Raw genomic sequence first — 13,763 nt, 5'->3', positions numbered from 1 at the left:
CGCTCCACCACAACACCCTGATCTAACTCCGATAATCTCGTCTAATCCCCAGATTGGCTGATCGTACAACCCGGGGAAGAGGAACAATGAATACGAACACAAACGAAGAGGGAAATGGGATTCTTACTCCACTGAATATTCACTCCATTACTCCCACAACATTATACACAAACTAAACTACTGATGTATAATGGTTTGGAGTTAGTGGAGTATAAGATGTTTATATATATAGTAATATGCTTAACTGTTAATGTAAAGTGGAAACTCGGTATTATTTTACGCTGCTATTGGAAACCTATAAGCGTTAATCAGGAGGGTGGTTGGTGATAGGGGTGGTGGTGGTGGTGGTAGGGGTGGTGGTAGGGGTAGTAGGAGGGGGGGTTGAGGTGGGGGAATTGAGTGAAGTGTAGAGAGGAACACAGTAGATAGGCTGTGGCATGTATATCAAGTGTAGTGTGTGCTTGTACTACCTGTGCTAACCACACACACCCACACACACACCAGGCACACTACCACCACATCCCCACCTACACCCCCACCACCACCTCCTCACCCCACTTAACCCTCCTCACCCCCCCCCCTCCCCTCTATACCCAACCACGATTATAAGACCACCATAAATTATATTAAGTTTTCTCAGCTAGGTTCAGCCATTACTCATCTCACACTGAGGGCCGTTCTTAGCCTTATGGGAAATTACTTAGGGTTACGGCAGCCTCTCACACCAGCCCCCCCACAATGTTATGAGAAGCTTCCACACACACACACACACACACACACACACACACACACACACACACACAGAGTAATGGCCTACCTCTTAGTCGCCCTTTTCTGCAATATTACTAAAATCAACTGAATATTATTATTATTTTCTGAGTGCTTATCATTGAGAGTGTTTCCCTATAACAAAGGTATAAACATGAGATATTTTCATTTATATTTTCCTACACAGTTTTCCTATATTACAACAAATGATTCACCATACATAATACATAACCCCCGGACTATTTCATAATTTACTTGACGCTTGCTGTATAAAAAAAACACTACTGATATCTTTACTATTTCGTGTGAGACAACATGACACAACGGACGAAGGATTTTGACAACCCTACCGAGACAACAGGAGTCGCAGTGTTCATATTGAAATTCATCGATCACCTCCGTAGAGATACTTTTTTTGAACTGTTTTAAAATATAATACGATACGTCTTTTCCCGTTAATCAGTACACCGTTAACGGAAGTATACACCATCATCCACAACAACGGGTTTATCCTACAACAGATGAAACCAGAAGCCATTATACCGTTAACAGAAGCATACACCACCATCCACAACAACGGGTTTATCCTACAACAGACGAAGCCACAAGCCAGAGAGCATCAGGTGGAGACTTACAACAAAGAAGCCACACACACACACACACACACACATACACACACACACACACACATACACACCTACCTCAGTCATAAACTTAACTCTACCAACCCACAATTATGATAAAGGGAGGAGAGAAAGAATTATGATAAAGGGAGGAGAGAAAGAATTAAGATAAAGGGAGGAGAGAAAGAATTATGATAAAGGGAGAAGAGAAAGAAAGTTGACGTATAAGCAGTGGGTCTTGGTCGTGGTCAAAGGCTCGGAGGATCACATTATAACTCAGCTCAGTTGTTTGTGGACTTTAGACTATATTGTTGTGGTACAGAGGAGAGGAGCAGAGGCTGGGAATCTTCCTCACAGACAAATGTTCAAATGTTGCTAATCAATACTTGTTTCTGTTCGATTTGTATTGATGTAAGTTTAAATTGAGAAATATAACCTTATTAACCTAACCTAACTCAATTTAATATAAACCTAACTGAACTTATCTTAACCTTACCCAATTTAACTTAACCTAACTCAGCCTAACCTAAACCTAACTCAGCCTAACCTAAACCTAACTCGCTTCCTAACCTAGAAGCCTACTTTCAGCTAACCTAAACCTAACTCCAGCCTAACCTAAAGCCTAACTCAGCTAACCTAAACCCTAATAAGCCTAACCTAGAAACCCTGCTCAGACTAGCCTAAACCTAACTCAGACTAACTAAACCCTAGCTCAGCTAACCTAAACCTAACCTAAACCTAACTCAATACAACACAAACCTGGCTTCAAAGCCTGCTCAGACCCCAAAACACAAAGCCTAACCCTAAACCTGCTCAGACTAGCCTAAACTGCTCAGCTAACCCTAAAACCTGTACCTAAACCTAGCACTCCCAGCCCTAACCTAAAGCCTAACTCAGCCTAGCTTCCCTAAACTAACCTAAACCTAGCTCAGCTAACCTAAACCCTAGCTCCATTTCACCCACAAACCTGCTCGGCCTAACCCTAAAACCTAACTCAGACCAACCTAAACCTAACCTAACTGTACTACCCAACTCGCCAACTGCCACCAACTGCACACCCTCGAACACCAACTGCCTAACCCACACCTAACTCAGCCAACTACCTACTCCTCAACTCGCCAACTACTGCTCAGCCTCAAACCTAACCACCTACTGCAACCCACCACCTAAACCTAACTCAGCCTAACCTAAACCCAACGCCTAACCTAACCTAACTTAGCCTAACCTAAACCCAACTAGCCAACCTAAACTAACCTAACCTAACTCAGACTAACCTAAACCTAACTCAGCTAACCTAAGCCTAACCTAAACTAACTCAGCCTAACCTAAACCTAACCTAAATCCCCAAATGATTCCATATATATATTTTGGGGTTTTATTTTTTCTTTACAAATTAAAGAAGTTTGACGAAAAGAACTTGATTGTGAATTACTGCTGGTGAGGAGAAGAGATAACACCGCCAACACCTGCCGCCAACACCGCCAACTGCCGCCAACACCGCTAACTGCCGCCAACGCCAACTGCCCAACACCGCCAACTGCCTCCAACACCGCCAACTGCTCCAACACCGCCAACTGCCGCCACCACCGCCGCCAACTGCCGCCAACTGCGGCCGACACCGCCAACACCGCCAACACCGCCAGCTGCCGCCACCACCGCCAACTGCCGCCATTGACGCCAACTGCCGCCAACATCGCGAATATCCTGTAATTACATGTTTCACGACACACTACAGCCAATATCGGGGAGTGTCTCAATACCTGCCTACCTCTCTCCCCAGGGGCACAGTGTTGTATGTACCTGTTAGTGTGTTCTGCAGGTGAGTCTTTGAAGATTGGGAGGTGACATACTGTACATACATACAGTACATACATACATACATACATACAGTACATACATACATACATACAGTACATACATACATACATACAGTACATATACATACATACATACATACATACATACATACATAATATACATACATACATACATACACTATTCCCACACACACACACACACACCTTAAAGGGTCTTCCTGCGCCAACAGTTTAATTACTTAATTACCCCCATAAATATTGAGTATATGAGTGAGAGCTGGCCACTGGTATCACCTGAAGATTCCCCAGTATATTTCACCTGAAAATTAGCCCCCCCAGTCTATTTCACCTGTAGCTCCCTTCCTTTAAATCATGTCTAAAAAATATCTATTGTCGAAGTATTAATACTTTTGTAACACTTACTACATTCACAGTACTGCTTTTATTGTACCAATTAAAACCGTTTTATCGGAAATTATCATTTAAATAAATAAGTAATTACCATTGCAATAAAGATAATTGCCAACTAGATATAATCCTGAAAGCTCTGTCCTCTTGTTCAACCTTATTACTGACAACGCAGGTTGTACTATCCATTATACTTATGTTTTTAAATTCCACTTTAATTTATATATATATATATATATATATTTGTGTGTGTGTGTGTATGTGTATATGTATGTATAAATAAATAAATAAACAAAATAATAAAAAAATAAGATAAAATAAAATAAAATAAAAAATAATAAATAATAATATTGAAGTGATAGCGTGGTAACATTATGAGATGTACTAACCACTATGCTATTGTACTATTCCACATGATACTAAATGTTTCATAATATTTCCTTGAGATAAATGTATAGTATATATCAGGTGCCTAAAAGAGAGCTCAGGTTCTCTATTGGCTCAGCCATGTTAATATTGTTATTATCCACTCCGTATCTGTGTTTTTCTGGCCAAATAAACTGTCTCAATCCAATTCAATTCAATTCAATGTCCACTCCTACCTGGCACGAGATCTACCATGGTTAATTAATAACCTCGCCAGGTAATCATCATATATAACAAACTCAGGCTTGGTTAGGTTAGGTCAGATTAGGTCAGGTTAGGTCAGGTTAGGTTAGATTCATTGGTTATCTAGATATTATTGAAGGATCATTACTGGAGTCCATAAGTTGAACGATAGTACGTAGTAGACAGCTACCAAACAGGGAGGTACTACCGCCTGGGAAGATATTGGAAGCATAATGTGTTGTCTAATGGTAGACCCTGCTGCCATATGGCATCACGAAAGTTGTGACCAAGTCCCAGGTTGCTGATGTGTTTTTCTGCCTCATTTACACACAATTGCAGGGTCTCAATTGTTCCTCTTACTTTGACAACACAACATACATATATTGTTTCTCAATTTTTATCTTTTTTTTTTCATTTTCGCAATTCTTTATTGTTATTATTATTATTATATTTTCGCCCCCAGGCCCCGATGTGGGTCGGTGACCTGTGTCCGGGTGGGCTGGTCTCTGTAAAAAAATATATATGTATATACTGCTGTTAGTGCCTCTTAATATTTCATTCCGGATAATGTTAGCGATTAATGAGAGCCATCACTACCTGTCACTGAATCTCTCGCTCTCTCTCTCTCTCTCTTTCTACGTCTGTCTCTCTCTCGCTCTCTCTTTATCTTTCTCTCTCTCTCTCCGTCTGTCTCTCTCGCTCTCTATCTCTCTCGTTCTTTCTCTCTCTCACACACATATAATGCCTGGTAGCGTTGTCAGGATGCCACTAATGCCCCCAACAAGCTCCGGGAGAGAGCATACAGCCGACCCACGCCCCTGGCCACTTTCCTGGAGGCCATGACGGTGGGGGGATAGCCCTTGCCAGCCTTCACATTGGCCACTCTAGACTGACCTGACACATGGCCGCCTCATAGACCCAGAAGCTCCATTATTAACCACTTGTTGGTGAATGACCTAATATGAGGGGGGGGGGGAGGTAGGAGGAGGGCAACTATCCAAGAATCAAGATGGTTACTACTTCCTGTCCTTCGTTCCAGAGGTGTCACTTCCAGATGTCTCACTGAAGGACAAAATCTCACTAATTGGTCATTTAGTTATCGCCCGACAGGTGAGGTGGCCAGCGGTAAAGGATTAAATATCTATTAAGTTCAGTTGGTCGACAAAAATCAGTTGGTCGACAGAATTTGCGACTATTTGGCTGTTGTCTGTCACTTTCCATTTGTTTAATATGACATACTATAATAATATTCCTGTATGAGTTAGTTGTTATAACCTAACCTAACCTAACTCTAACCCACCTAACCTAACCTCACCTCACCCTCACCTCACCACCTCACCTAACCTAACCTAACCTAACCTAACCTAACCTAACCTAACCTCACCACCTCACCTAAACATATCTTAACTAACTTAACCTAAACTAACTTAATCTCTCTTTCACACACACACGGTAAGTAAAGCATGGGAGACTACACAACCAGGGAGAGAGAGAGAAAGAGAGAGAGAGAGAGAGAGAGAGAAGAGAGAGAGAGAGAGAGGGGGCTGTCAAGAATCAGGTGACAGAAAGTGACAGGAGACAGACAGCAGAGGAAGCTGTCTCGCTGATTGTGTATATCTGTCTCTTCTCTGCTCACCACAAAGGCGGGTCGAGGAGGGCTGGAGGGCAGGGGCTGTGAGGGCAGGGGCTGTGAGGGCTGGAGGGCAGGGGTCTGAGGGCAGGGGTCTGAGGGTTGGAGGGCAGGCTGTGAGAGGGTGGGCCAGAAGGTTGGAGGGCAGGGGCTGTGAGGGCTGGAGGGCAGGGGCTGTGAGGGCAGGGGCTGTGAGGTTGGAGGGCAGGGGCTGAGGGCTGGAGGGCAGGGGCTGTAGGGCTGGAGGGCAGGCTGTGAGGGCAGGGCTGTGGGAGGTTGGAGGGCAGGGGCTGGAGGCAGGGGCTGTGAAGGTTGGAGGGCAGGGGCTGTGAGGGCTGGAGGGCAGGGGCTGTGGAGGGCAGGGGCGGAAGGTTGGAGGGCAGGGGCTGTGAGGGCTGGAGGGCAGGCTGTGAGGGCAGGGGCTGTGAGGTTGGAGGGCAGGGGCTGTGGAGGGCTGGAGGGCAGGGGCTGTGAGGGCAGGGGCTGTGAAGGTTGGAGGGCAGGGGCTGTGAGGGCTGGAGGGCAGGGGCTGTGAGGTTGGAGGGCAGGGGCTGTGAGGGCTGGTGGGCAGGGGCTGTGAGGGCTGGAGGGCAGGGCTGTGAGGGTTGGAGGGCAGGGGCTGTGAGGGCTGGGGCTGGAGGCTGAATGACGCACTAAGTGGCATATGAATGAACTCTCATTTGTCGTCGATTGAGAGGATGATGATGTGACCATAATAGCCTCTCCGCCTCACGCCACCAGGAACCTCTTATCTACAACCTAACCTAACATAACATAACAGCAACCTAACATAACACAACATCAACACAACACAACATACAAACATAGCCTGACATAACATACAACCAACACAACACAACCAACATAACAGCACCTAACCTAACATAACATACAACCTAACCTAACATGAGACTTCCCAACCAAAAAAACAACCCAACCTACACAACATGGCAACTAACAGCAACCCAACACAGCAACCTAACACAACACAACACAACATGCAACCCAACAATCAACCAACACTTAACCTAACTCTACAAATGTAACCTAACCTAACATAACAACCTAACCTACCTATCTCTGCCTATGTAACCTAACCTAACCTTCTACCTAACTCTAACTAATACATACTAGCATATATAAGGCTATTCGTGTCTCAGTGAAGCATCGGGTTGATTCGTGTCTCAGTGAAGCATCGGGTTGATTCGTGTCCCAGTGAAGCATCGGGTTCATTCGACTCTCGGTGAAGCATCGGGTTGATTCGTGTCCCAGTGAAACATCGGGTTGATTCGTGTCCCAGTGAAACATCAGGTTGATTCGTGTCCCAGTGAAACATCGGGTTGATTCGTGTCCCAGTGAAACATCAGGTTGATTCGTGTCCCAGTGAAGCATCGGGTTGATTCGACTCCCAGTGAAGCATCGGGTTGATTCGAGTCCCAGTGAAGCATCGGGTTGATTCGTGTCCCAGTGAAGCATCGGGTTGATTCGACTCTCGGTGAAGCAGCATCATTCACCCCTTGGCTCACGTCTTTCACTACAGCTATTCACTTCATCAAAGCCACCCAGAAGACGGCACCTCAATCACCACAGTCGAATCACATTAGAACCAAACTACCACACAGTCTCGATCTGAGGAAATTGTTGACATGACCGATCGGACAAATTGGGCAATTATTACTGGCTGTCTGTGACCTCACTCCACTGACCTTACTCCTCTGACTTCATCCCCACTGACCTCATTCCTCTGACTTCACCACCACTGACCTTTCTCCTTTGACTTCACTGACTTCATTCCTCTGACCTCAAGGCAAGGTGAAATTAGCTGGGGGTGTCTAATCTTCATATGAAATTAGGTTTTTACAGGTTCAGAAGTACACTAAAAGCATTAGTAGTGTGTGGTTATAAGTGAAATATCTCTCTCTCTCTCTCTCTCTCTCTCTCCTTGTATTCATCTCTATCTCTCTCTCCTTGTAGTCATCTCTCTCTCTCTCTCCTTGTATTCATCTCTCTCTCTCTCTCTCTCTCTCTCTCTCTCTCTCTCTCTCTCTCTCTCTCTCTTCTCCTTGTATTCCTCTCTCTCTCTCTCCTTGTAGTCATCTCTCTCTCTCTCTCCTTGTAGTCATCTCTCTCTCTCTCTCCCCTTGTAGTTCTCTCTCTCCTTGTAGTCATCTCTCTCTCTCTCTCTCTCTCTCAATAAGTAAATAACTCACGTCACATCTTGTTCTCTGACCATTAATATCAACCCTTTGTTCATCCATTACTTTTAGTGGGTTAGGTTAGGTTAGGTTTCACCGTCGTGATGAGGTCGCCCCCTCTCTCCCTTTCCTTGTTAACTTACTAGGTGTTTGTTTTTCAGTGTTGCAGTGTGTTGGAGAGTGAGGGACTGTGTTGCAGAGTGAGAGACTGTGTGTGTTGCAGAGTGAGGGACTGTGGTGTGTTGCAGAGTGAGAGCCTGTGTTGCAAAGTGAGGGACTGTGGTGCGTTGCAAAGTGAGGGACTGTGGTGTGTTGCAGAGTGAGAGCCTGTGTTGCAAAAGTGAGGGACTGTGGTGTGTTGCAAAGTGAGGGACTGTGGTGTGTTACAGAGTGAGGGACTGTGTGCAAAGTGAGGGACTGTGGTGTGTTGCAAAGAGTGAGGACTGTGGTGTGTTGCAAAGTGAGGGACTGGTGTGTTACAGAGTGAGGCCTGTGTTTACAAAGTGAGGGACTGTGGTGTGTTAGAGTGAGAGCCTGTGTTGCAAAGTGAGGGACTGTGGTGTGTTACAGAGTGAGAGCCTGTGTTGCAAAGTGAGGGACTGTGGTGTGTTACAGAGTGAGAGCCTGTGTTGCAAGTGAGGACAGTGGTGTGTTACAGAGTGAGAGCCTGTGTTGCAAAGTGAGGGACTTGGTGTGTTGCAGAGTGAGAGCCTGTGTTGCAAAGTGAGGGACTGTGGTGTGTTGCAGAGTGATAAATTCTGTTGTAAAGTGAGAAGAAAAAACTAATGATAAAAAAAATAAACGCCTGTGATCAGTAGATAAGACAACATATAATGATCACATCTTCCATTCTGAGAGGCTAAAACATGACCTTTGCTGGTAAGCATGGCCTGACATAAGAGCGACAGGCAGAAACTGTATGGATACTGACCTGAGAGGCTAGTGCAGGCTGTGTGGCATGGCCTGGTGACAAAGGAGCTTGACTGGCTGAGGCAGTGTGGCCTGACAGGAGCAGCGCTTTGGGTGTGGTGTGGGCTGCGGGTGGGGTGGCCTGGCCTGGGGTGGGGCAGTGGGCGTTGGGGTGGAGTGGGCTGGGTGGGGTGTGGCCTGGGCTGGGGGTTTGGGCTGTGGTGTGCTACCAAGGCAACGTGGCTGTGTGGATACCTGGGCACAAAGGCCGGCTTGTGTCTGTGGCTGGGCCGCAGTGTGTGCAAAGCAACAACCTTTAGCTGTATAACATAACCTAACCTAAAATAACCTAACCTAACCTGCCAAGTCAAAATTAATTATAAAATGTGAACAAAATTGAATGTAAAGTGTGCACAATAAACTAACTACTGTTCGTCGTAATCACACACACACACACACACACGTGCTAGGGTGCACACTAAACTAGCTGCTATCCGGCAAACACACACACACACACATGCTGGGTGCACACTAAACTAGCTGCTATCCCTGGCAAACACACACACACACACACACACACACACACACACACACACACACACACACACACACACACACACACACACACACAACCAGAACAAGAGGTAACATAACGCTGTACAAACCTTTAGTGCTCATATTCACCTAATAAAAAGAAGAATGACCGTTACACTTGTTTTATTGTTCATAAACTGATCCTTGTGTGTGTGTGTGTGTGAGAGTCGAGCTTACTCATTGTTATAGAGGCGTGTTGCAATGGTAAGGTAGTGTTGCAATGACGGGAGTGTTGCAGGGGCCGGAGTCTTGAGAGGCGGCTGGGGAGAGTTGAGAGGGAAGACAAGAGGTTGTGGTGTGTAGTAGACGGAGAGAGGGAGGGACGGAGAGGGGAGGGATGGAGGGAGGGGATGGAGGGGGAGGAGGAGAGGGGGAAGGGAAAGAGGTGGAGAGGCCCTAAGGGGTAGTATAGTGGACTAGAGATGTGTATATGAAGGTGAGGCAGAGTGTGTGTTGAAAGGCCAAGGTGTGTGAGAGAGAGAGAGAGAGGGTAACAGCAGCGAGAGATCAGGGTGACCTTTAACCTTCAGAATGGGTGAAGGAAGGAGGTGTGATGAGGTGGGTTAGGTAAGAGGTGGGTGAGGTGAGAGGTGGATGAAGTGAGAGGTGGGTGAGGTGAGAGGTGGATGAGTGAGAGGTGGGTGAGGGGTGAGGTGGGTGAGGGGAGGTGGATGATGGGGTGGGTGAGGTGAGGTGGGTGAGGGTGGAGAGGTGGGTGGGGTGAGAGGTGGGTGAGGGGAGAGGTGGGTGGGGTGAGGTGGGTGGGTGAGGTGGGTGGGGGTGAGGTGGGTGAGATGAGGAGGGTGGATGAAGTGAGAGGTGGGTGGGGGTGGGGAGGTGGGTGGGGTGGGGGTGGATGAAGTGGGGTGGGTGGGGTGAGAGGTGGGTGGGGTGGGAGGTGGGTGAGGTGAGAAGTGGATGAAGTGAGAGGTGGGTGAGGTGAGGAGGTGGGTGAGGTAAGAGGTGGATGGTGGGGTGGGTGGGGTGAGGGGTGGGTGGGGTGAGAGGTGGATGAGTGAGGTGGGGTGAGGTGGTGGGTGTGGGGTGAGAGGTGGATGAAGTGAGAGTGGGTGAGGGTGAGGAGGTGGGTGGGGTGGAGGTGGGTGGGGTGGGGAGGGTGGATGAAGTGAGGTGGGTGAGGGTGAGGGAGGTGGGTGAGGTGGGGGTGGGTGGGGTGAGAGGTGGATGAAGTGAGGGAGGTGGGTGAGGTGAGGTGGATGAAGTGGGAGGTGGGTGTGGTGAGGAGGTGGGTGGGGTGAGGTGGGTGAGGTGAGGTGGGTGAGGTGGGGGAGGTGGGTGGGGCAAGAGGTGGATGGAAGTGGGGAGGTGGGTGTGGTGGGAGAGGTGGGTGAGGTGGGGTGGGTGAGGGTGAGGTGGATGGAGTGAGGAGGTGGGTGTGGTGAGGGGTGGGTGGGGTGAAGGTGGGTGAGGGTGGGGGTGGGTGGGGGTGGGGGTGGGTGGTGGGGTGGATGAAGTGAGAGGTGGGTGTGGTGGGGGTGGGTGAGGGTAGAGGTGGGTGAGGTGAGAGGAGGATGGAGTGAGAGGTGGGTGGGGTGAGAGTGGGTGAGGTAAGAGGTGGGTGAGGTGAGAGGTGGATGAGTGAGAGGTGGGTGAGGTGAGAGGTGGATGGAAGTGAGGTGGGTGTGGTGAGGGAGTGGGTGAGGTGAGAGGTGGGTGGGGTGAGGTGGTGGGGTGGGGGTGGGTGGAGTGGGGGGGTGGGTGGGGTGAGGTGGGTGTGTGAGAGGGTGGGTGGGGTGGGGTGGGTGAGGTGGAAGTGGATGAAGTGAGAGGTGGATTAAGTGAGGTGGGTGGGGTGAGGTGGGTGTGATGGGGGTGGGTGGGGTGAGGAGGTGGGTGAGGTGGGGAGGATGATGGGGTGGGTGTGATGGGAGGTGGGTGAGGTGAGGTGGGTGAGGGTGAGGGAGGTGGGTGGGGTGGGGAGGAGGATGAAGTGGGGTGGGTGTGATGGGGAGGTGGGTGGGGTGAGGGAGGTGGGTGGGGTGAGAGGTGGGTGGGGTGAGAGGTTGGGTGAGGTGAGGAGGAGGGATGAAGTGGGGTGGGTGGGGAATAGGGGGTGGGTGAGGTGGGGAGGGGAGGGATGAAGTGGGGTGGGTGTGATGAGAGGTGGGTGAGGGTAGAGGTGGGTGGGGTGGGGAGGGTGGGTGGGGGGAGTGGGGGGTGAGGGTGGGGAGGGATGATGGGGTGGGTGTGAGGGAGGTGGGTGAGGTGAGGAGTTGGGTGGGGTGGGAGGTGGGTGAGGGTAGGAGGTGGGTGTGGTGGGGGTGGGTGTGGTGAGGGTGGGTGGGGTGAGGGGAGGTGGGTGTGGTGGGGAGGTGGGTGAGGTGGGGAGGTGGGTGGGGTGAGAGGAGGGATGAAGTGGGGTGGGTGTGATGGGGGTGGGTGGGGTGGGGAGGTGGGGGAGGGGTGGGGAGGTGGTGGGGTGGGTTGTGGGGGGGTGGGGTGGGGTGGGAGGGGGTGGGGGAGGATGAAGTGGGGTGGGTGTGATGAGAGGTGGGTGGGGTGGGGGTGGGTGGGGTGGGGAGGATGAAGTGGGGTGGGTGTGATGGGAGGTGGGTGAGGGTGGGGGAGGTGGGTGGGGTTGGGGAGGTGGGTGGGGTGAGGGAGGTGGGTGAGGTGAGAGGTGGGTGGGGTGGGGTGGGTGTGATGAGGAGGTGGGTGGGGTGGGGAGGTGGGTGAGGGTGAGGTGGGTGAGGTGGGGGGTGGGTGGTGGGGAGGATGGAGTGAGAGGTGGGTGAGGGTGAGAGGTGGGTGAGGTAGAGGAGGGATGGAAGTGGGGGAGGTGGGTGGGTGGGGGTGGGTGGGGTGGGGTGGGTGTGTGTGGTGAGGTGGGTGGGGTGAGGGTGGGTGGGGTGAGGGGTGGATGGGGTGGGAGGTGGGTGGGGTGAGGGTGGATGAGGGGTGAGAGGTGGGTGAAGTAGAGGTGGGTGTTGTGAGAGGTGGATGAGGTGAGGGAGGTGGGTGGGGTAAGAGGTGGGTGGGGTAGAGGTGGGTGTGGTAAGAGGTGGGTGGTGGGGAGGTGGGTGAGGTGAGAGGTGGGTGGGGTAAGAGGTGGGTGGGGTAAGGAGGATGAAGTGGAGGTGGGTGGGGTGAGAGGTGGGTGGGGGTGAGAGGTGGGTGAGGTGAGAGGAGGATGAAGTAAGAGGTGGGTGAGGGCAAGAATTGGGTGGGGTAAGAGAGGTGGGGTGAGGTGAAGGGTGGGGGGGTCTAGTGTTCTGCCTCTGAGCAACTCAAAACAGAAACAATATCTTACCGACTCGCCTAGTAATACAAGTGATCTTTAGTTTGGCTGTCCTTGATCAAGTTGCATTATTTTACCTTTGTTTATATACCTGCAGTGTTTACCATTGTTTATATACCTGCAGTGTTTACATACATGCGGATCTGTGTACCTGTGTTGCCTATGTACTGTACATGCTGAAATAATTGTGAACTTGTATGGTGATGTTTTGAATGTTTATATAAAGCTATGGTGATGGTGAGGTGATGATGTTGAGGTTGTGGTGAGGTGATGATGGTGAGGTTGTGGGAGGTGATGTGGTGGTGATGAGGGTGTAGTGATGATGAGAGTGGGAGATGAGGTGATGGTGGTGAGGATGGTGGAGGTAGCAGTGTGGGTATGGGTGAGGTTTGTTGTCACCACACCCTCCACCCCACCCCTCACCATCACCCCACACCACCACCCTCACCACCACCCTCACCACCACCCTCACCCCTCACCACCACCCCACCCCCACCCCCAACCTCACCACCACCCCTACCACCACCCTCACCCTCACCACCACCCCTCACCACCACCCCTCACCACCACCCCTCACCCCCACCACCCTCACCACCACCCTCACCCCTCACCACCACCTCACCACCACCCCTCACCACCACCCTTCACCACCACCTTCACCACCACCCTCACCACCACCCTCACCACCACCCCTCACCACCACCCTCACCACCACCCTCACCACCCCTCACCACCACCCCCACCCTCACACCTCACCTCACCACCCTTCACCACCACCCCTCACCATCACCCCTCACCCCTCACCACCTCCTCACCACCACCTCTCACCACCACCCTTCACCACCACCCTCACCACCACCCTCACCACCACCTCACCCTCACCACCACCACCTCACCACCCCACCTCACCCCTACCACCACCCCTCACCACCACCCTCACCACCACCCCTC

General features: G+C 50.4%; 1 protein-coding gene across 1 annotated transcript in view; it reads right to left on the bottom strand.

Moving 5' to 3' along the window:
* The window catches only part of LOC121859594 (vegetative cell wall protein gp1-like), a 24,138-nt gene extending 17,569 nt beyond the window's left edge, over window positions 1-6,569 (bottom strand). Inside the window, exon 1 of the mRNA XM_042356532.1 lies at window positions 5,810-6,569. Within this exon, the coding sequence (XP_042212466.1) occupies window positions 5,810-6,569 (760 nt within the window). The remainder of the gene's footprint in view (window positions 1-5,809) is intronic.
* Window positions 6,570-13,763: the final 7,194 nt, after the last annotated feature.

The sequence above is a fragment of the Homarus americanus genome, unplaced genomic scaffold (genome assembly GCF_018991925.1).
Source record: "Homarus americanus isolate GMGI-L3 unplaced genomic scaffold, GMGI_Hamer_2.0 scaffold7626, whole genome shotgun sequence".
NCBI lineage: Eukaryota > Metazoa > Arthropoda > Malacostraca > Decapoda > Nephropidae > Homarus > Homarus americanus.
The sequence above is the reverse complement of the archived record's forward strand: the minus strand, read 5'-3'. Positions and strand labels throughout refer to the sequence as shown.